We start from the raw sequence: 24,372 nt of genomic DNA, 5'->3' as shown, positions 1-24,372 counted from the left end.
TTATATACAAATTTTAAGGATTCAGCTCTGAATTTTTATAATTTTATATGCCTGTGTAGCTATCACCTCTCTCTCTCTCTCTCTCTGTTTGTGTGTGACCCTGAGACTCTATTCATGTCCCTTCCAGTCAGTTTCTGCCCTCCCTCAACCCCCACTCCAGGGACCACTTCCTGATTTCTAACATCATAGATACAGCTTTGCCTATTCTTGGATTCCGTATGATTGAAATCATACAGTATGCACTCTTTTATGTTTGGCCTCTTTTGTTCAACATGATGTATTTGAAATTCATTCATGTTGTATCAACTTTTGATTCCTTGCTATAGTTGAATGATATTCCATGGTATAGATAACTATAATTTGTTTATCTATTCTCCTGCTGATTAACTTTTTGGTCGTTTCCAGTATTTGTCTATTGAGAATAATGTTGAGGTGACAATTTTTCTACAGATCTTTCTGTGAGCATAGAAATCACTGTTCTTCAGTGATTACCTAGGAATGGAATTATAGGGTCAAAGGGCAGGTATATATTTAACTTTATAGGAAACTGTCAGAGAGTTTTTTAAAGTTATTGTGACAGTTTACATTCTCAGTAGCAATGTATGAAAGTTCCAGTTTCTCTACATCTTCATTATTTGGCATTATCAGTCTATTTAACTTCATCTACGCTAGTGGGCATGAGATGCTAGCTCATTATGGACTCATGTTGCCCTGATGACTAATGATGTCAAACACATTTTCCGATGTTTATTGGTCCTCTGTACATGTAAGATAATTCTTTTCAAGCCTTTTGCCTTTTAAAAACTAGGTTCATCATATTTATTAATTTATTATTTTAGGGACAGACACACAGAGAGAAAGAGATCCCATCTACTAATATGGAACTGGGAACAAGGAACTCAATCCAGGTCTATCATGTAGTTGGCAGAAATTTGAGCTATTGCTACTGCCTCCCAGGGCCTGCAGTATCAGGAAGCTGGAATCAGGAGCCAGGACCGGGAAGGGAACCCAGGTACTTTGATTTGGGACTCGAGTATCCTGATGGCATCTTAACTGCTAGGCTAAATGTCTGCCCCTGGGTTAATTATATTTTATTATAGATTTGTAAGAGTACTTCATATATTGTAGACATAATCTGTTTAAGAGGTGATATACTGAAAATGGCTCAAACCACAATTTCTAGTTCATTCCTTGCCTAGTAACTATGGGAAATTAGGGGACCGAAAAAAACCTCAGAAAACAAGCTTGAAAAGAAAGTCTGCCTTTCCTTTCCATTTTAGTTTTTGTTTTGTTTCCATGAAACTGACTCTATGATGAATGTTTTCTTCTTTGCAGAAAGATATCAAAGTGGTCCCAAGGCAAGGAAAGGTGTGGGAAGAGTTCAGGTGCGGAAAGCAGGGGAAGGCTGAGGTGCGTTAGAAGAATGAGGCTTAGACGTCTGGTGTCTTGGGAACTGGAATCTAAATCGAATGTGCAATGTGTCCAGGATTCTACTCCAGCGTTTCTACTTTCTCTTCTTCCCTCTCCTTTCCTTCCTCCTCCCTCCTCACCTGACAAGAGCAAAAGTCTATCATGATTGAAAAATGATGATTTCAAGGGGCTACCCAACAGAACAGCCTGACTCAAACCTTCGTGGATCTACATGACCTTCCTCCTGTTCCTCCCAAGCACTGGTGCCCACAGTCTTCATTTAGTCTGACCGGCACATTTTTAATCTTTGCTGGAGTTTATTCTCTTCCCTGAGTGAATTCTGCTTCCTCAAAGAATATTCTCCTATGGGGTTCCTCCTCCCCACCTTCCTTCTGGGGTACAAGGCTGGCATATTAGATGCTTTTTATTTATTTTTTAAAGAAAAATCTGTTTTTAAAGGTGCAGCTTACCTTACTGCTAATGGACACATCTCTCTTTCCACGCTTACCTCAAGCACTTCTGTCATGAACTAGTGAGTTTACTGTCAATCTTGAGAGTGAGTCCTACCCCTTACAGCCTCCTTCCCTGATCCAATAGCCCTGAAATGCTCGTCCCTTCTCTCAGTATGTTTAAGTCCTGACCATGCTTCAAAACAAGTCCTCTGGCATGAAGAATTTCATGAAAACTCCCAGGCCCAGATGTTTTCCTTTGGCTCATCTTCTAACATGGAATGTGGGTTCGTTTGCTAACACAGACACAAGGCTGCAAAAAGAAAAACTTTCACAGGGAATGAATGTGGTTATTTAACTGCATTTAGAGAGAATTAGTTCAGGCCAGAAACTAGGGCCTGGACCAAATGAATGAAAGGTGGAATTCAATGTCCCCAGGGGGCAAACGGCTTTCAGTCAACCTATTTTGCTTTCTCCTCCACTCAATTACCTCCCTCTCAGCTCTTGGCCTGCTCAGTTTCCCTCTTGGCTCTGGTGGCCTCTGGCCCCTCACTGTCCTGAATTAATTGCAGGGTTAGGATATGATGACTTCTTTGAGGGATACATTGGCAATATTTCTAGTCCACAATTGTGTACTCTAGATACAGAAATACGGGATATCAGAGGAGAAACTTAAAAAAAAAAAAAAAAAGGACAAGGTAAGAGGAAATTAGAAGGCTCATTCAGAAAAAAATTCCAAGGCTTTCCTGCCAGATAAGAGTCACCAAATTCAGTATTCGGCTGCCAAAAATCGATCCATCAGAGATGAGTTAGTTAGCAGCCACTTTGATCTCAGTTCACACAGAGCTCTCTCAAAAGGCATCTTCCAGTTCTCTGGGTCTTTCTCGTGTTTATGCATACAAATACCTTTAACTCCTTTCCCTAAGTGTTTCATTCTCTATCTGCCTGAATCAAAATTCACTTGCCTCTTTCTCTTCCACTTCCTGTGGCCTATTCTCAACAACTCAGTTCTTCATTAACACAGAGTTGGAAATCTCCCTGTGCTGTTCTTTCCTTCAGATCATTTTTAGATGTTGATGACTGTGATGAAGATGATGATACGGCTAAAGAAGATACTTTACTTTGCATTGTGCATTCATTACGGAATAGTGAGTTAAGCATTTGACCTATCAACTTGAGGAGGAAATGAACGCACAGAGAATTTAGTTTTTTGCATTGTCTCGGCATGGTCTATGCTGGTGGCGGCAGAGCTGCATTTAACAATGAAGTGAAATGTTCCTAAGCCTGGCATTACATCAACAAGACTGCTCTGAGAGCTGACTGGAGAGAGAAGTGCCAGTTTATCCTTCCTCACTCCACATGAACTTTTTAAATTAATCATGTGTTTTTGATCAAATCAATAGATTAATTGTGTGGTTGTGGCCTTATATCAACATCTGGCATAATTTACCCTTATAAGAAAACACAATGACATCCCTCAAATTTTAAACTCCAATAATACTTTTTTTTTAAAAAATAGACTGATTGCTCAGTATAAGGGCAATGTTATCAATCTGGGATTCTCTGGTTTCTCTGTCAGGAACAGCAGACACATTGTAATCTGGTCTTGGGTATGATCAGAAGGATTACAGCTACAGCAGAGATGTGTCACCTGCTCCCTACACAGGCAGGTTCTCCAAATGGCAGCACCAAATGCCTTCAGTTCCCACAGCAGGGCTCTACATGAACCCTAGGGGTCCTCTCATACTAATCAGTAACAGATGAGAAAACGGAAAGAAAATGATGGGTGCTTAATTGCTTAAAACATGGAAGCACATTTATATATAAAAGTATGTTCTGAATAATAATAATGGTGACTCTAATGCAATAAGTTATTAAGTGCTAATTAAGTGCCAAGAGCTTTGCTTAAAAATGTCATACACACACACACACACGAAATCTTCACAACCGGGAAATACTATTCTCACCCTCATTTCTCAGATGACAAAACAGATTTCAAGACCTTAAGTAACTGCTTATGGTTAAGTGATGAGTAAAGTTAGTGACACAGGTTTCAAGCCCAGGAAATGTAGCCCTAAACTTTGCAGTTTTGAAGATGGCACTCCTGCCCTCAGCAGGTGACTATATAGATTAAGCAACATTACACATGTTGCATATATTAAGGTTCAATCCCATTCCTAGCAACAGTGGGGAACTAGGACCCTTGACACTTCATAGTGATGGAATGCTGCAGAAATGCATGGGTTGCCTATTACACAATGAGTATCTTTTTATGTTATGATGTCATTGTTTTTATTAAATGAGAAAAGTGAAAGCTAAATATTCTCCATTGGCCTATAAGAGCTAGCTGAGAGGGAAAAATAAACTGTAGCTGAAAAGACTATTCCATTGCATTGGAAAGAGCTATTTTCTCTATAATTTGTTTGTATGTTTATATATATGGATTTGTATGATATATCTATATCTCTTACTTTGAAACTAAAGTAAGTTAAATTACCATGGTCACTTATGCTTCTTGTCCAGTATAGTGTTAAATTCCTTTTTGTTAGCCAATTTATAAAATGATGAGATTTGTGAATTCTAAAACAGATTATTTTAAAGGCATCATATCATTTCCTTCCATTTCAGAAACATATAATCTGTCTGAAGAGTTAAAATATTTAAACAGCTATATCAAGACTTTTGAGGATATTGCAAGCATTTTCTGGAAAATCCAAGGAACAGGGCAGTAAAGAAATCCACTCCAGTTTCAAATTTTTGGCAAAATAATGTAAGAACAAATTGCAAGATGTTATAATTGATTAGTTCCAATGTTCAATTAAATAATTTATATTCCAACTGGATAATTTGGATAACTGTATCATTTTTATTGCCAATTTCAAGTTCTTTTCTTCAGCATCATTATGATTAATACTGAAGTCTTTGATATGACCATGGCTTTGTAAACAGCATTGGAGGGTATCCTGAGGAGGAATTCAGTCTATAACTTTACCTCATCAATTTGAGACTTATGGAATTCTATTCTGTTTTCAAAAGTGCCTCCCTTTGTTGAAGAGTTCCTACCACATATGCTGCCATTCATTCTAGTACCCGAAATGCTTGAGTGCTGGAATGTCCTTTTCTCCTTGCAAGCTAAATAATAGTGTTGTTCCTTTACATGCTCCCTTCTGCATAGTTACCAGAAAGGAGGACCACACAGCATTTGAACCTTGACAATGCTACCTGAATTCAGGCCCACAGGCTCAGACCCAGCCCAATATAGAATGACCGGAAAGTGTCTGTTAGAGATCCTTGATTTCCTGAAAACAGATGGCTTGCTAGAATAATAAAGCTGTGTAAATAATTGCGAAAGGAGTTTTTAAAGGAAGATGAAACATCACAATGATTCTGAAATCAATTTGAAAAATGTTTAGCGGAAGACTGTGTCAAATAATTATTTTGTGGGGAATTAGGTTTACTTCATTACATTTATCCTGTATTTCCTTCTCAAAGGAACTGGGTACATTTAGAAAATGTTACACTGATCACCAGGAAGAATCCACACGTATTATCTCAAATAGATCTTATTTTCTTTCTTGATATAGTTATTCTGTAGGAGGATATGGCAACTTGCAAACATGGAAAATGGCAAAGCTTTGCAGAATCTCACTCTGTACCTACAGGAGAAACAGTGATGAAGTTGGGCTGGAAGACAACTCACAGCAGACAAAGACTGTGCAGCCTCAGGGCTGCGACATCCAGAGGAGAACCTCCAGTGAATCACCATATATCCTTGACCTGGCCAACATTTTGAACGGTTGGTAATAATATAAATTTACTTTCATAGGATGAATAACTATGCCAAAAAAAAAGTAAAAATTGAGGGGAAAATTAAATAAAATTTAAAAAGTCAATGTATTGGATGTACTTACCTTGAAAATACCAGGGGCTTTAAAGTGACCACAAACATAGACCAGACAGAGGTGATGAATTCATTGAAAAGGCACCTATCTTGGGCTGCCTTGAGACAGCACCACAACCCTGAACAGGAAACATCCATGGTGTGTGCATGTAAGCTGAGCACAGCCAACTAGAGTCCCTTCACCACAGGGAGACCAAGACACTAGTTAGAGACCAATCCTGCTGGTTATACTGAGGATGCATACTACAGAGCAGGGCCGACAATGAACAGAAGTAGTCAGAGGACTTTTGAAGTTGGAGGGGACTGCAGAATTCACACACATAATCTTCTTATAATTTCATGATTTTTCAGATAAAGGAAAAAAGGACTCTGATAAATATTTTCAGATATTTTTAAGGCTTCTAAACAAAAGAAGGGACAGAATCCCACTCCCACTTCCACTCCTGAAACGGAACAACAATTAAAGTATAAAAAGGTGGAGACTGGTTCAACACAATAGTGAATCCCAAGTGTCTCTTTATCTCTCCCTTCCCCCTCACGTCTGCATCTGGGCTCTGTGGATATCCCAAAAGGGGGTGCAGAGTACCTTTCAGGGATGCCAAATCCTGGCTACCAACTTTTACCTATCTTCTAGGTATAATCCCACTGAAAAATCTTCCATGGGCAGCTGACTGAATAAAGAATTCTCCATTCGGTGTTCTCATCAAAATGTGAACCTTGGGGCCAGCTCCGTGCGTAGCAGGTAAAGCTGCTGCTTGCAACACCAGCATCTCATGTGGGTGCCAGTTCAAGTCCCAGCTGCTCCACTTCTGAACCAGCTCCCTGCTAATGTGCCTACGAAAGCAGAAGATGCCCAAGTGCTTGGGTCCCTGCACCCGTGTGAGAGACCCAGAAGAAACTCCTGTCTCCTGGATTTGGTCTGGCCCAGCCATAGCTGTTCTGGCCATTTGGGGAGTGAACAAGCAGATTAGATGGAAGATCTGCCTCTTCCTCTCTCTCTCTCTCTATAACTCTGCCTTTTAAATAAATAACAATAGAAAGAACCAACAACAACAACAAAAAAACAAAAACAAAATGTGAGACTTGGAGCTGATTTTGTGGTGCAGTGGATTAAGCTGCCACTTGTATCAGAGCACTGATTTGAGTCCCAGCTGCTCTGCTTCCAGTTCATCTCCCTGCTAATGTGCCTGGCAAGGTAGCAGAGGATGGCTCAAGTGCTTGGTTCCCTGCCATCCATGTGGAAGACCAATGGAGGTCTGGGCTACTGGCTTCAGCCTGGCCCAGTTCCAGCCATTGTGGCCATTTGTGGAGTGAACCAGTGGATAGAAGATCTCTTGTGTACTCTCTCCCCTGTCACTCTGCCTTTCAAATAAATAAATACATACATACACACATATATGTAACGTGAGCCTCTGTCATAGAATTATCACATTGCCTGATGGTTTTCTGAAGATGTTTCTCTACAACTAGGCTGCTAATTGCTTGGACTGTTGTATCCTTAATGCCCAGCAAAGTTTTTGGTACATAGCAGGTGCTCAATAAATGTTTACTCCATTCAGTTTTTAAACAAGTAGAAGGCTGACTAAACAATCTCTAATATAAAATGCTAAGGGACTCTGCACACTACCAGCTGAAGAGTTGAGACCACCAGTAAGTTACAGTCAGCTCTCCCTTCTCTAGGCGGAAATTTCCTCCTTGAATTTCATTTCTTCCTTGCCTTACCTGACCCAACTTGTCATAATATGAATCCCATAATTTAGAGTTGGTTGTTCCATTCCTTGCTCAGGTTAATTACTCACAAACTTTCAGGTGCATCAAGCAAACTTTGTTTGCCATTACAGAGTAGTTTAAAGGCAAAACCATAAATGTGGCCCATATTTTTCATAAAGTCTATGTAGTACCTTTCTCAGCATCATTTCTAGGACTCTCCAACAGGAGTATGCCCACCTCAAGAGGTACCCAAGATCATTTATTGAAAAGACAGAAAAGTTCTTCCTGTATAAACAGGCATTTAAGGGGTCTTTAAGAAGCTCATGGAAAATGTGTGTTAGAAAAAACTATGCATGAATTTCAAAAATATTTACATAAAAATAAACTTATCTCTTGAAAGGCACACACACACACACACACACAAACAGAGAGAGAGAGAGAGAGAGAGAGAAATTTGCTCCAATTTTCTAGGTCACTCTGCGAATGCCCACAATATCCATGACAGCAAAACTGGAAGTTGAAGCTGGGGGTCAGAAACTCAGTTCAGGTCTCCCAGACAGGTGGCAGCTGCTGCCTCCCAGGGTGCATATTGGCAGGAAGTTGGAATCAAGAGCCAGAGTAGATATGGAACTCAGGCACTCCAATGCTGGGGACATCCTAACTGGTAACTTAACTGGTAGGCCAAATGCCTGCCCCTAAACTTATCTTTTAATTCTACAAACTTTTTGAAATACCCTCATAAATCATTTAATCAGATAAAAGCCATATGAAGTTTCCCTAAACTTTTGTTAGTAGATTCATGTTGGAGTCTCACTCTGGCCATATGGCAGATGGTTTTGTGCAGTGTGTGGTTGCAGAGGGCTCCTTAGGGAAGGAAGGAGTGCCAAAATTCAGAGGGGTTGACTGTGGATTGTTTCTTCATCACTGTCAGCATATTGTTAATTACTGCTCTTTTCATGTGTCTTGTTAAATGGATTTATCTATTATGAAGTTTAAACTGATCTTTTAAACAAAAAGACACGTGGCTTAGTAAGTTTTTTACAAAGGAATTTCAGCTTGAAGATTATACTAGTAACAAAAGCAAAAGCAAATTTTGAATTCTGTCAGCCACACTGTGGGGGTAAGAAAACAATGACAATCTAATCACTTCTGTCAAGAAGCCAGGTCAAAAAAAGAAAAAAAAAATGAAAATTATCTGAAAACTATGTAAAACACAGAACCACAGCTTATAATGAAAAAGCTAAATTTGGTCTGAAGGGCATATTGAGTTTTGAGATTATTAGCTAGTGAACATTTTAATAATCTATGAACAAATAGATGTGTGTGTGTGTATGGCTTCAAGTTCAAAATTATTTTGTTGAAAGGCTACATAGTCAAAAAGGAGTCTGTATTTGCTTCCAAAATACTTTTTATTTCTTTTTAATCATTATTACCATAGAAAACTTGGAAATGTAAGAAAGTATCAAAAATAAGGAAAAGGGGCCAATGATGTAGCATAGCAGGTCAAGCCACACTGCCTGTGGTGCCAGCATCCCATATGGGCATTTGTTCCACTCCTGGCTACTCCACTTCCAGTCTAGCTTCCTGTTAATGTGCTCTGGAAAGCCGTGGATGTTGGTCCAAGTGCTTGGGCCCCTGCACCACATGGAAGACCTGGAAGAGGCTCCTGGCTTCTGATCAGCCCAGCTTCTGTCATTGTGACTATTTAGGGAGTGAACCAGTGGATAGAAGATAAGATACCTCTCTCTCACCCTCTCTCTCTCTCTGTAACTATGTTTTTCAAACAAATAAATAAATCTTAAAAAAAAAAAAAGAAAAAAGAATCACCCACATTCTTACCATCACAACATAGACATTATTAGCATTTGGTGAAGTATCTCTTCTATCACAACCAGTTCATCTAAAATGACTGTCAGAGAAAGAAGCTGAACCTACGAGAAAAAAGGGAAAACTCTCTAGAATGCCACGTTCCCCTCTGGGTCACTGTGTCTAGTATCCAAATGTTCAAGAGCTATGTCAAGAATGCAGCCATGGTCCTGGATTTAAACATCTGCCAAATAAATTTGGGATAAGTTTCACTTTATGTGGGGATGATCTCATTTTAGGTTATAATGTGGGAGCCATATATACACCATTTTTATTGAGTAAAAGAAGACTTGTGCAACAACTCCTGCTATCCTAATTTTTAAATTAGTTGGCTCACCTCAGCCATTGGTGACATGGTTAAGAAGTCATTCTTAGACTCCCAACTGTCTAGGCGGTAGGCCTGCTTTGGTTTTCAGTAATCCCTAGGAATTTGGAGTATGTCCATCAAATGCCTTCCTTTAAGACAAGAACCACAGCTGTTGGTCCTGCAAGCACAGGGCCTGCCTGGCTTATGTCAGCTCTGACATGTCTCTCATGACAGAAACCACCCTCAGTCTCACACTCTGAAGCGTCTCTAAAAGTTTGCTCTTCATCCTCACAGTGAACCATAGCTGGTATATGAAATAATCTCATCACCCTCAAAATTAACTTCTGACAATATGACTTGAAGCAGAGCTTTTCCATAGATTTGGCACGATTTCCATTTCTATCTAAAATTAGATTCATCATTTTCCCCAAACTTTAAGCCTCCCCAAATGAGGAACAAGATCTCTTCTGATACCTGGACATCATAACCAAACCAGAGGACATACAAGCAAATCACTATTTTTATCTTCCTTGCTGTATGAGTAATTCCCCACTTTTGCTCCACTTTATACCAAATTGTCCAAGTTGTTGTCCAGTTCTCAGGGTGGGAAGAAGAATTTTTATACATAGAAAGGCTGCAGAATGCAAATCCTACCTTTAAATATCATGCTTTTCTATGGCAACATTTAAATAGGATCCAGTTTTAAAGTATTTGATTTACACTCATATTTTTAAAGGATATTTTCTGTACAGGCTCTGGGTTGGTTTTCAGGAGTGAGATTCGATTTGCTCAGAATCACTGCAGACAAATACATGCCAGTGATATCCCCAGTTGACGTCAGGGGTGCAGTCGATTTTGAAAGTAAGCTAACTGACCCATTCTGGGTCTAAACCAGCAATCTTGATCCCTCCAAACCATATCCACCTAATTAAATAAAACTGAAACACAGAAATCTTCAGGTTATTTCTTTCCCCTTGAGCATTTTTTGATGTGGGTCTGAAATAACAGGAGAATAAATATACAAGAACAAAATCACCTCATCTGCCATCATAATTTTTTCCAAGAATATATTAATTCCCAGTAGGTGAAATGGAGCTGGGAAAGGATTGCAGGAGTTCCTGGAGCCTACATTTCTTTAATAAAATGTAATAACCCTTATTTATTTTAGTGAACTTCACTCCCAATTACTAGAGAATAATGACTCTCACCTTTTCTCTCTTCTCTTAACGTTTTTTGTCACCTCACCTTTACGAAGTTCATCAGATACTTTTTATGACATAACAATATTTCATTTTCCACTGGTATCTTAATTGTTCTTCCAAAATGTTTTTCTGATTGCTTGCCACACTAAATAATTTTGAGTATACATTAAAAATAGGTGTTTAGAGTGCAAAATAAAGTTAAAAAGAAATAGTAGAAGGAAAACTGGCTTTCTCTCCTATAATATTAGGCAGGAGCAAAAAGAAGACAATGACTTTCATTTGACCTTTTGCCACACCTACAAAAAGAGTGACTTATGTGCTAGATAAGTTTTATACTCCAGAAATTCTAAAGGCCTGGATTTAGTTACAGTTTAAAAGTATTAAATAATAAAAGGTGGACATGATGTGTGGCAGACATTATTATTTGGTATCACAAATGGGGACAGAGGACATAAATATATCAGAACATATGATTCTGACCTTCTCAGACATGAACTAACGACTCTATGAGAGGAATCAACAAAAGGCTTTCGCAAGGACTGACTCTCTAACATGTCAAGGTCAAACTAAGGACAGTCTTCCTGCCTGTGGCTCCTGGATTCTTAGCTGGTAAATGATTTCTTCTAATCTCTGATTCATATTCATCAGTTGAGGAGGCTACCTAATTGCAATCACGAAGCCATGGAATTTAGTGACTCTACCTAGATCACCAAACATCCAACTCCACAGTCTTCCAAGAAACCAAAGAACAATGTAAGAGTCCAATGAGCAGCAACAAAACCTTCTCAATGGAGTAGCCCAAAGACAGGATGTAACACAGAGGGCTCTGCTTAGCAGAGGAGATAAGAGGGACTGGAAGGAGTATATCACAAGCTGGCGCCATGGCTCACTAGGCTAATCCTCCGCCTTGCGGCGCCGGCACACCAAGTTCTAGTCCCGGTCGGGGCGCCAAATTCTGTCCTGGTTGCCCCTCTTCCAGGCCAGCTCTCTGCTGCGGCCAGGGAGGGCAGTGGAGGATGGCCCAAGTGCTTGGGCCCTGCACCCCATGGGAGACCAGGATAAGTACCTGGCTCCTGCCATCGGATCAGCGCGGTGCGCTGGCCGCGGCAGCTATTGGAGGGTGAACCAACGGCAAAAGAAGACCTTTCTCTCTGTCTCTCTCTCTCACTGTCCACTCTGCCTGTCAAAAAAAAAAAAAAAAAAAAAAAAAGTATATCATGGTAGACACTTTCTTGAGTTCTGAAAATTGAATCCATCATGCATAATTCCTTTGGTCTCCCTTAGGACACTGTCTTTTGTTTTTGGCACTGCCCCCTGCCTTCCCTGCCCCTCCTCCTCTACCTCAATGGTGTACTGCTCAAAGATGCGCAGCTGCAGGAAGATGTCTAGTTTGATCTTTCGCTCGTGGAACAGCTCCTCCATCTGCACCTGGGCATCGTCCAACTGCTGTAGGACCGACTCGATGTGGCTGATAGAGCTACTGTGGGGCGTCTTGTTGTTGGACACAGCAGAGTCCCTGTGATGGAGCAGGGGAGAAAGAAGGGGAGGAGAGGTCTTGTCGTGTTAAAAGTGACAGAAAAAGACGGGTCTTCCTCACCTGAACAAGGTGGGCATTAACCAGGTACACCATTCATTCAACAGAAATTTATCAGACTCCTCTTATGAGTCTGACACTTTCTGTTTAGTAGGTGAACCAAAGATACATGCATCCCCTTTTGGGTTCACAACTCTGTATTTCCAAGACTAGTTGCTCTCTTATTTCTTGGACAGAACTGTGAAAGTAATCAAAGAAGACAAAGGAAATAACATATGGGAAAGGTCTGTACAAAAATACAATATTAAGTGAATATATATATAGTCTAACATGCATAATTTTAATACACATACATAGAACACATAAGGGTAGACAAAGGCATATAAAGATAACCTTCATAGTTTTACCTTGCAGGATTATTAAAATTAGATTCTGTCATTGTGGTAAAAATTATTCATCTATTTTACAATGCTATGTCAAGGTTATGGCAAAGTCATGTGTTATTAAAGGGGCTTCAAGCTGTAGCTTGGAAAGCATGCAATCTGGAGTCTGCAAGCCTGGATTAGATCTCCACTCAACAATATAGGAGCTGCGGGCCCTGGGAAATCAGCTCCCTGAGCCCTGGCTGTCTCATTTGCAAACTGGATTTTACCATCCTACATTGTTCACTCCACAGTTTGCTGTTAAATAAGATACTGCCTGTAAACTGCGACTTGTAATGTGCTCTAGGAACAATTAATCCTGAAAAGAGACAAGGGAAGTGTCAAGTGCTAAGTGGGGCATAGGCCCAACTTGGAAGAGTGAAGATGAGGTCACAAGAGGTTGGAGGGTTGGAGCAACCAACAAAGGCTTCACAGAGGGTGAGATCTGATTTGGGCATTTGGAGAAACTCATGTATACAGTCAAGTAGATGAAAGGAGTGTGCTCTCTTAGTGGGGGGAGGATGACACATCATGCTGACTTGTTCAGAGAAGTGAGGTGGTTATCAAACATGCAGAGAGATCACTGTGATAGGGAAACTACAAAGACTATGAAGTTTAGATTCTATGGGGCCATGAGTATGCTAGAGCCCTAAAACTTGAAATAAACTTGCATATTCATTACCTTGTGACATCTTGATTTCTTATATAATTTAATAAGTCAGAGGAAAAGGCAAAAAACATTAGTTTTGACTTCTTTCTTCAGTAAGCTTTCTGAAAGCCAAGTAGTTTTAGCCTGTGCTTATTTCAGAAACAATGGTATCTGAGCTCACAAGGTCTCTTTCTGAAGACAGGAAAGGGGCAGTTTGTCAAGCATCTCTCCCTCTACAATTCAGAGAGCTCTCAGTTCTCTGAGCAGGAAACAAGCATGATTCCTACTCACATTATTGCACTGACACCCCTTATCATAAAAAGGACGTAAGAGACATACGCAACACCATCCATTATGTACTTGTTGAGGATTAGTTTGCTGCTAGAGGATGACTGTTATCTCAGACTGCTCCCTTAATCTTTCTCCATCACACAGATCCCAGGAGGAAGGGAACTATTTCTGATCATTTGGTGTCAGCAGAACACTAACTAGGAATCACGTAGATGATGCAGAAACAGCGCTAGATGCTCTAGGGACCAGTGCCACGGAAACCTAGTGAAGGTATGTTTCAGGTGCATGTGAGGCATCCTACCCATGTGCACTAAGCTCTTCCTCTGTTCACCTTTATGTGAGGGAAGGGAGCCTGGAGAAGTCAGGCTAGTTGAGACATGAGTGGTCACAGGCAGCTGTTTATCACAAGTTCATGTGACCCTTTAAATTCTGTGGAACTTAAACGAAGAACAATCATCACCCACATTGTTGCCTTCACCATCACCAAGTAGTCTTAAGCCTTTAGAAAGGACTGTGCAAGGTTGGCAGCTGTTAAGAGCAAATGGCATCTCCACAGGCCCAGCCCCATGGAGAATGAAGCCAGCAATCCTATGAAAAGTATTTGAAGAGATAGCACAAAGTCATGGCAAAGTTCTAGAGCTGACAGGGCTCCTAGAGTGAACTCCTTAATTACATGACAAAGCAGCTAAGGCCCAGAGAGGTGAAGTGACTGCCCGTGATTTGGGATTTTACAGAAGCAAATGACAGTGGAGTTTCCTGGGAAACTAGACAAAACTGTCATGCATTACATATTCATGAAGATGAATTGAGGGAAGATGGGAAAGAGACTGTCTTGTTAGTATGTAACAGGAGGACTCAGAACACCTCATGAGTATGTTTAGAATAGAAATTATTAATTTCCAACAGAATAGGATGCCAGAGCCTTCTCAAGGTAATTTCTCATCGTTTATTTAATTGGACAACTGGTGTACGTGGGGGAAGTCCTCTCCAACTGAAATAATTCCCCTAGGCCCCAAGTTAGTTTGGGACTTGCTGATGAGATTATTTCTGTCAAGTTGGCAGAGGTCCCAGCACTCAGTGATTTTAGGATAGGAACAAGTTCCTGCAGGAAGATATCATTAGCAGCATCAAATCCTATTTACACAGTACCTGGGCACTGGACTGGTTGCTGAGGGCTTGCCCAAGGCTTTATGACACTTTATCTGAGGAGCTAGTGCCAGTGCTAGAAGCTAGACATTGATGCCAATAGAAAGGAGGCAACAGTGTAGGCAATTCTAAATGAATGAAAGGTTTTAGGTGGAATTTTTCTTTATAGTTACATTCGTTTACATGGACACAGAGGGCAGCAGGAGTAGTGCAAAAGTCCTCAGTGAGTCCCGGACAACTGGGCAGGATGATATCACATATTCTCCACATCCTCTCTGGACCAAAGCCAAATGTTAACAAATGGGAGCAGTAGGGCACTGGAACTCAGAGTTCAGTCCAGGATCCCATTCCAAGTAACACTATATTCCATAATATGAATTTTTTCACATGGCCAAATATGCATATTCTTATTGAAAAATTTTTGCTATTGAATTTTGTTCATTTTTCTTATATTTATGCTACTTATTGATTGTCAGATAACATCTTGAATGATAAAGGATGTTTTGAAACATCAGAGCTTTTCCACTTATTATTTTATTCTAAACTCAAATTGGGTATGGTGCAGGCATTTTTATGTCTTATAGACGAAGAGACTGAAGTTCACATAACACAACAAAGTGGGCTGTGGCTGAGTCAAGACTGGGGGGACATGACTTATCTGCATCTAGCCCGAGGTATTTCCCACTGGGAAGCACTGCCCATGCTGACCTGGCCTCGCTGGGCTCCCCCAGGGAGGGAGGCGCTGACCTGAGCTGCTGGATAAGGTCTTCGCCTTCCTTGATGACATTGAGTGTGGCATCCAGGGTGGCGGTTTGCTGCTGCTGGAACTGCTTGATCAGTTCCTGGACCGCATCCACAGAGTCTGCACAAACATCCTCCAGCATCTCCTTCTGCAGGTCTTCCATCCATGTCCACAACTGTTGGAGAGACAGCACACACTCTGCTCAGGGCATGGCAGGAAAGGTCAGGGATGGGGCGAGGACAAGAAAGACAGACCTGAGCCACTACCTACCCTTAAGCATCCAGTAGCAACATCAGATTGTCCTCCTCAGCACACCCAGTGGTCAGTTTGTGTTTTGTATTTGTATTGTATTTTGTATTATATTTGTATTGTATTGTATTGCCGGCGCACTGCGCCAATCTGAAGCCAGGAGCCAGGTGCTTCCTCCTGGTCTCCTATGCTGGTGCAGGGCCCAAGCACTTGGGCCATCCTCCACTGCCTTCCCGGGGCACAGCAGAGAGCTGGACTGGAAGAGGAGCAACCGGGACTAGTACCTGGCGCCTATATGGGATGCCGGTGCTGCAGGCAGAGGATTAACCAAGTGAGCCATGGCGCCGACCCCCAGATGTGGTCTTAATAGGGTGATCCCTTACGATTGAGAGGGAGAACAGGACATCTGAATGGACAAATATTATTTAACCTTTCAGAAAAGAAGAAATGGAAGACTGTGTACTTCCATTAGGCAACTAGATATTGATTCCTAAAAATTTATCTTGATATTGCAAATATGCAAAAAAGAATGTGATATAATGAGAACCAAATGAAGATTAATCACATTAATTAAGCATAGTCTACACTATGCAAAACTATTTTGTTCTTTTTCAGGGTTGTTAGGTTGGTTAGAAAGTTGAATGCTACAGATGTAACTTATCTTTTTTTAAATAAATGAATTATTTAAAAAAGATTTATTTATTTGGAAGGCAGAGTTACAGAGAAAGAAGGAGACACAGAAAGAGAGAAATCTTCCATCTGCTGGTTCACTCCCCAAATGGCCATGATGGTCAGATTGGGCTAGACTGAAGCCAGGTGCCAGGATTTTCTTCCAGATCTCCCATGTGGGTACAGGGCCCCAAGGACTTGGGACATCCTCCACTGCTTTCCCAGGCATATTAGCAGGGAGCTGGATTGGAAGTGGAGGAGCCAGGACTTGAACTGGTGCTCATCTGGGATGCCAGTGTCACAGGTAGTGGCTTTACCTACTATTCCACAATGCCGGCCCCATGATGTCACTAATCTTAATTTCACTAAAAGTACAAGGTATTTCCCCCTGATATTCGAGATGATGAAGTGCAACAAGGATGATATTTCTGGTAAGACCACTTTAAAAGAGTGAAATACAATGTTCTTAATAGAATGAGCACTGGAAATGATGAACTGAATTACTGAAAACTATTATAGCTGTTCCTCATATTTAAAATATATCTCCAGTGGCCTGCAGAAGGGCTCCACTTTTGACTATTTTTATTTAGGATTTTCATAAATGATGGAAAGAAAGATGAGTGTGGTATTTTCTCTGAAGCCAGGAATTTTCACCTAGAGGGAAGGAAGGATAAGCTCAAGGCTCTTTCAGGAGAAAGACAATAGAGACAGGACATTGGCAGAGTCAGAGCTGTGGGCGTGGGCTCCTGTTCCTCCTATAATTTTCAGCACCTTAGGGCAAATCATCACTATATTTTATGCTGGAAAAAGTACAAAATACAATAGTTTCCTGCTGATTCTAATATCTTTATGTCTTCCACAATAAAAACACAGATACTTATTTACCTCAATAACATTATTTCATCTAGTTGGTTCTTAGTATGATAAATTCATAAAATGGCCTTCACAGTAAGGGATAAACAAAAGAAAGAGCAAAGAGATCGTCTTCAAGATTTTGAACAAGTTATTCTTTGTTCTTTAGACAACAGAGGCCCTAGACATGGCAGAAGGGCATTATCAAGAAGATGAATAGGCCCTGTAGGTAGGTGGTAAGAAAGTATAAAGAGCATCTTTCTTGTACAGGTGAGAAACCTCTCGAACCTCAGTTTTCTGATATACAGAATAAGAACAATGGGATTTGCCTTCCTCAAGTCAAACACTAGAAAACTTAAATGACTCATCACTCATGCTTTAAATAAACTTAAAGCATTATTAATAAGTCTATAGCATTTTGCTGATTACCACTGGAAATACAAATTATTATCATTCAGTGTTTTTGTCACTTAGCTTGCAAATCTACTTGTAATTAGTTCCCTTTATCTCATTTCCAAATAAGCATTTTGTTAAAAACCTCAACAAATTATGCAGACCATATAAATTGGGATATATGTTCCTAAAGGTATGAATGTATTTATTTCAAATCAATATGAAGCTAGGAAGTACAGGGTAGCTCAGTATCATTTCATACTTCCTGGCAGTAATTTTGCCTACAAAGAAAAATCATTTTCCCAGTGTGATAGTCTTTGAGTAAAAGATGATGGATTTTTTTGGAAAATTATAGCGTAGAGAGGAGGCAATATAGCCTATTGGTTTAGAGCTTTAAACCCTAATTCAACCACTTATTAGATATACTTGTATAACTCTGGATAAATTATCTATTCTTCCTGGATCTCACTTTCCTTATCAGTAACATGGGCATAATAATAGCACTCCCACATAGTTGTTGAAAAGATTATAAATAAGTTAATATATATGCGTGCATATACAAATAAGTATATGTGTATATATAAAATTTGCATTTGGTCCTTCAAGACACTGGGTTGATAATTTCTTTTCTGTTTTTGCAACTTTGTTGTAGATATTTGAGGACAGCCTAGAGACTGGAAAGTATAGATATTTCTAAAATAAGAAAGAAAGAGAGAGAGATATGAAAGTTTTAACTTAAGAGAAGAAAATTAAACTCGAAGACTTAATTGAGGATAGGTATTGGGAGGCACTGAGACTGGAGACAGAGTGTGGCTGACACTCATATGTTATGGGAATAACAGAGACAGAAAAGGGGCTTACAGGTATTTTAAAGATTTCACTTTATGTAAAATATTTTTGTTTTCAGTACAACCCTTATGCTGCTTTAATGCCTTCATAGGTTGGAGGGTGTCTTTCCTCTTTCTCTTAATCAAAACACGAACATCTCTGGTGTAGGTATAGGGAAGAAAGGCAGCATCTCTCTTTTTCTTTCTTTCTTTTTTTTTTTTTTTTAAAGATTCATTTATTTATTTGGAAGGCACAGTTAGAGAGGCAGAGAGAAAAAGAGAGAGAAAGAGAGACAAAGAGGATCTTCCATCCATTGGTTTACTCCCTAAATGGCCACAAGGGCCAGAGCTGGGCCAATCAGAAGTCAGGAGCCAGGAGATTCTTCCAGGTCTCTCACATGGGTGTGGGGGTCCAAGGATTTAGGCCATCTTCTACTGCTTTCCCAGCCCATAGCAGAGAGCTGGATTGGAAGAGGAGCAGCCGGGACCCATATAGGATGCCAGCACTGCAGGTAATGGCTTTACCTGCTATGTCACAGCACCAGCTCCAACATCTCTCCTTTCTGAGGTGGTCAGGTGGCTAAATGGTAGGGACAGTCACAGACAGAACTGCCAAGAAAAATGAACTTTGTTAAGAAAGACCACGGGCATCTGAAGATACACACTCACCTCTGAAGTCAGTATGCCCTCCTCCAAGATGTTCTTTGATTAATAAATTGAAACATGGTTTCACAGATTTCAGTTCACATAGCCTACTTTATTACAAAGAAATTCTTACTAAGGTAGAATCAGAACCTACAGCTAGGGAAAATCAGCTAAGAGATGCACAAATACACACGAGATGCTGCTTTGGTCTAGTTGTTACAGCCTGATTAGGAAAGGAAGAAAGTCACTTTACCTTCAAGAAGTCAAATAAAACTGGCTGGTGATTGAAAAGAAGACTTTGAGATAGGATTATAGCACTGGAGACAAAGGGATGGTGACACCACCAAGAAGGGTAGGAGATTTTCAGTGGAATTGAAACTTATTGGTGATAAATCTCAATCCTTCCCTTGTCTGGCTAGCTCTATGGCTTTGGAAAAATTACCTTATTGCAACTGCTGCACATTTAAGATGAATGTGTGTGCATACCTCTGTGTGCGTGTGCATGCGTGCATGTGTGTGCATGTGTGTGGTTTCTCTAGCTTGTCTCTGAGATCTTCCTGGTACTAAAATGCCATGGTTTTTCTTTGGAAGCTGATGTAAAGAAAAGGATAATAATGGAAACGCTTCTCTATGCTGAAAAATTGCAAGTGTGACTTTGACACCAAAATCCACAGAGTTTCACAACAGTTCGAGGCCAGCTGTAATAGCAAGTCAAGATCCTATTTAAGACCTAGAAAGCTTGAGTAGAGAGCTGGTTGAAATTCCATGAAATTACACACACACTCAGTTACCACTTCATGGAAGTGGTGGAGGCAAACTTAAATTGCATAAATTTGTACCATAAAGTAGACAGAAATAGATATGGGTATTGCTAAGGGTCAAAATTCCACTTCTTGGGCTGTAATTTTCCTACTATCTGAATGTCCCACAGGTGGTCCTCTATGTGTCCATCTGATTGAGTCCTGAAGAACATGCCTAGATGAATTTGAAAAGAGTCCAAATTGGAGAGGTGCTTCTATTAGTAAATTATGCATGACCTGGCAGCCACTGAGACCCTGTAATTATGGTCTCTCACTTCAAACTGCCACAAGCCAACGATTGCCAGAACTAATTAGGTAATACAAAAGAGAGAGTGAGTGAGCTTTGCAGCAGCCACAAGTTATGTTTCCTTCTTACTGCTCTCCATTTTGGTTTCTTTCCCTTTGAGGAGTCTTCTTTTTCCTCTGCTTGTCTAGAGTGCAACTGTTAGCACTGTGCCTTCTCCATCAATCTGTTGCTACCCCAGAAAGAATCTCATGGTTCATTCATTTCCAGGCCCTCTCCTCTCAAGCCAGAGAGGATGCACCTATAATGTGATACATACTTTTAGGGTCCTGTTCTCTATGGCATGGTGATTATTTAGTCCATTTTTTTTTTTTTTGGACAGAGTGGACAGTGAGAGAGACAGAGAGAAAGGTCTTCCTTTTGCTGTTGGTTCACCCTCCAATGGCCGCTGCGGCCAACCTGCTGCGACTGGCGCACCATGCTGATCCGATGGCAGGAGCCAGGTGCTTATCCTGGTCTCCCATGGGGTGCAGGGCCCAAGCACTTGGGCCATCCTCCACTGCACTCCCTGGCCACAGCAGAAAGCTGGCCTGGAAGAGGGGCAACCGGGACAGAATCCGGTGCCCCGACCGGGACTAGAACCTGGTGTGCCGGTGCCGCAAGGCGGAGGATTAGCCTAGTGATCACGGCGCCGGCTTAGTCCTGTTTTGTGCATTCTTTCTCTCAGAGAACATATTTGGCTGTGGCCTGAAAGATCTACATCCAAACAATGGGCCCAAATTGTGAATTCTCAAAACCTTAGGAATTATAGAAGTTTTTTCCTTAAAAAAATATTTATTTATTTATTTATTGGAAAGTCAGAGTTACACAGAGAAGGAGAGGCACAGAGAGAGAGAGGAGAGGTCTTCCATCTGATGGCTCACTCCCCAACTGGACGCAATGGCCAGAGCTGCGCTGATACGAAGCCAGGAGCCAGGAGCTTCTTCCAGGTCTCCCATTTGGGTGCAGGGGCCCAAGGACTTGGGCCGCCAGCATTGCAGGCGGCAGCTTTACCTGCTTTGCCACACCGCTGGCCCCTATGGAAGCCTTTAGATGACCTACATAAGATTAGCCCCAAGAGTAAAACCAGGAAAGGCCAGCCCACAAACCCTCTACTGTTTGCATAGTAGAGCAACCTGGAAAAAAGGCAGCAGGAAATGCAGGCAGGGAGGGGAAAAAGAAGGGAGAATATAACTCTGCAGATATAATGCAGCTTGTGGATAAGTGGTTAAAGAAAGAGGTCATTTTACCTCACCGTTTTCTCCTGCTGATTGGCTATTCTGTTTGCAAAACTCTGGCAGCCACTGTGCTAGTACCATTGATTGATCCCCTAGAGATGTTGCATGGAGCACCGTTTTCACAGAGTGAATTTCTCCTTCCCTCATTTGGAAGAGATCAAATTTCTTCAGCACTGACCACCAGCTTTCATTTCTTAAATAACTACCATGAGAATTTGGAGATCAAAATAGAAAATGGAACTGTTTTGTTCTGGAGAGTGTCATCCTTTTTGAAGACCAATTTAGCTTTGGCTCTGGGGTGGGTGGGGTAGAGGAGCACATATAGAGATGTGTTTCATGGGGTGTGAGTATATGTGCACCTATTTGAGCAGGAAATGGTATGACAGAATGATTCTTCAAGGTGAGAAACAAATAGAAATGGGCATTTAATTAAGCTACCTAATAAAGAGCTGAGGTTGGTTACTTTGGCCATGTTCCTTAGCTAATATGACTCTTATATTCTTACTACAAGAATACCTAAAAATGGATATTTTGAAAGTGCAGTGAATGCAGCATTTCCATGGAAACACAGCAAGGAAATAAAATTCCGTCTGGGCAATCTCTGCATAGCAGATGACACCTGCTACAAAGGCCTTGTCCCTGGACAAAGAGAATGAAGACTTAGGTCAGTGCATCTCCTGACACTTTTTCTAGTCCTGCAGGCCAGCAAACAGAGTGGGTGCCCTTTTGGCCTCAAGCAAAAAGAGGACATTTCAAAGTTGACCACAATTTGTACCAGTAGCTGAGGCTCTGGATGCATAAGACAGCCACAGGCACATGTTTGTCACCTCTCTTTATTTAGTAGCTCTTCTCTCTAGATAGGGATGTCAAATGTTATTTATGAAAAATGATATTTGTTAGTATTATTTCTGATTATAAATTGGAAATGCTTTAAGGAAACTTGTACAACAGAAAAATATGCAAAAACATGCATGACAATCTTAACTTTTTAGTATATTTACTTCTATTTTTTATGCTAATATATGATCAAAATTGCAGTAATGCAGGGCATACAGTCTTTATGTACATACTACCACACATGACCTTCTTCATGTCATTCATGATCTTTGGCAAATTGATTTCAAATGTGTAATATTTCACCATATAGAAGTCCTATTGTCTATTTCATGAATCATCCAATGTAGATCATTTAAGAGGGTCTCTAATCATTCAATATTGTGAATAGCAATGTAATGAAATCGCTAGACTGTTTTAACCCTCCAGACTCCCATCGTTATGAAGAATTCACAAAGCAGGACCAATAGGATTAAACAGACTCTTCAGTCTGCAGAAGAAATGAGCCTCGAGGTTATCTTTTTCATATGTTCTTCTGTTTCCTCTCTGATCCTAATTAGAGTAAACCTTTTGATGTGGGAAGTGGGCAAAATTAAAATTATGAACTTCAGCCTAGGGAGTCATTGGAAGTCTAGGTTAAATCATTTATGAAGATGGATATTCAGTTCCTACTCAGAAATCTCCTATAATGGCAGCTTTCATTCCCTGAAAATTCTGTCCTATGATGACATGCTATTATGCAGTGGCACTAAGGCAAAAACTCATCAAATTATAGTAGAAAGGAAGCAAGAAAAGGAGGAAAGGAGGAGGAGGAAGCTAGCAATACTTAGGCAAGAAGGATGTCAAACAGCTTTATCAGCAACAGCCAAGGTCATTTAAGCAAAGCTGAGATTTTCCTGCTATTCACTCAATTCACTGTGAAGAGGAAAAAGCAACCACTGCAATTCAAAGAATTCCCTAACAGATTTATAGACTAGTAGACTTGACTACTAATCCTCCTTAAATAAAAAGCCAGAAGTTTGCCTACAGAGTCAAGACTTAATGGACTCAGGATCACATAGGAGTCACACTTAGCCAGGTTTGTGAGGTGGCAAGTCTTGAGAGGTATTAAACAGAATATGGAGAAAATCAAGCCACAGGAGTTCTTTCATTAGAGCCTTCAAGGATTGCTCACTTCTGCCCCCCTAATAATCCATTTCTTCTCGCTATGCAGGAATTAGAGGAAAGCTCCCACCAGCATCCAGTTCCCCCACCCCATCCCCTTTATTTACTTTGTCTGCAAGTTGGAGTCACGGAATATGGTGGATGATGTGGCTGAATGGGCTTTCCTCTCTTTCTTCTCCACTGCTTTTTTCTGTTTTATTTTTCTTAGGAGAGACCACAGCTTCTTATAGTCAAGTAACCCTGGAAACACTTTGTGTTTCTCAGCTAAAAGCCAACTCTCCATCAAGCCCTGCTTTAGGGCTTAAAAATGTAAAAAGGCAAGAGAAGGAGGAAGAAGAACAAGAGAGAAGAGGAAAAACACAAAAAAAGGACAGAATATGGGTAGCAGTTAAGAGTATGAGTGTAGGAGAAAGTATTTGCTATAGTGGCTAGGCTGCTGCTTGGGGTACCAGCCACCCATATCAGAGAACCTGGGTTCAAGTCCTGGCTCCGCTCCCAATTCTACCTTCCTGCTAAACATGCACCCTGGGAGGCAGCAGTGATGAATCAAGTAGCTGAGTACGTGCTATCCACATGAGACCTGGATTCAAATTCCAACTCCTGGTTTTGGTCTGGCTCAGCCCCGATGGTTGTGCTGTTGTGGGCATTTGGGGATGTGATCCAGTGGGTAGGAGTTTCTGAATCTCTCTCTCTCTCCATTTCTCTCTGCCTTTCAAATAAAAAAAAATTTTAAAAATTAAGAAAGAGTATACATGTAGTATTTAGGAAGACAGGTAAAATCTTACCTGT

General features: G+C 40.7%; 1 protein-coding gene across 38 annotated transcripts in view; it reads right to left on the bottom strand.

Moving 5' to 3' along the window:
- KALRN (kalirin RhoGEF kinase) overlaps positions 1-24,372 on the bottom strand; it is a 777,940-nt gene that overhangs the window by 318,415 nt on the left and 435,153 nt on the right. For 33 of the 38 annotated variants that reach the window (XM_089331826.1, XM_089331827.1, XM_089331831.1 and 30 more), the window contains 2 exons: positions 15,596-15,804; positions 12,187-12,361 (listed from right to left, as the gene is read on the bottom strand). In XM_089331826.1, coding sequence (XP_089187952.1) covers positions 12,187-12,361; positions 15,596-15,804 — 384 coding nt within the window. The remainder of the gene's footprint in view (positions 1-12,186; positions 12,362-15,595; positions 15,805-24,372) is intronic. The other 5 variants (XM_089331829.1, XM_051859228.3, XM_051859248.3 and 2 more) reach the window with 1 other exon arrangement.

This window comes from Oryctolagus cuniculus, chromosome 4, assembly GCF_051225735.1.
Source record: "Oryctolagus cuniculus isolate XC-2025 breed Fujian yellow rabbit chromosome 4, ASM5122573v1, whole genome shotgun sequence".
Lineage (NCBI taxonomy): Eukaryota > Metazoa > Chordata > Mammalia > Lagomorpha > Leporidae > Oryctolagus > Oryctolagus cuniculus.
The sequence above is the reverse complement of the archived record's forward strand: the minus strand, read 5'-3'. Positions and strand labels throughout refer to the sequence as shown.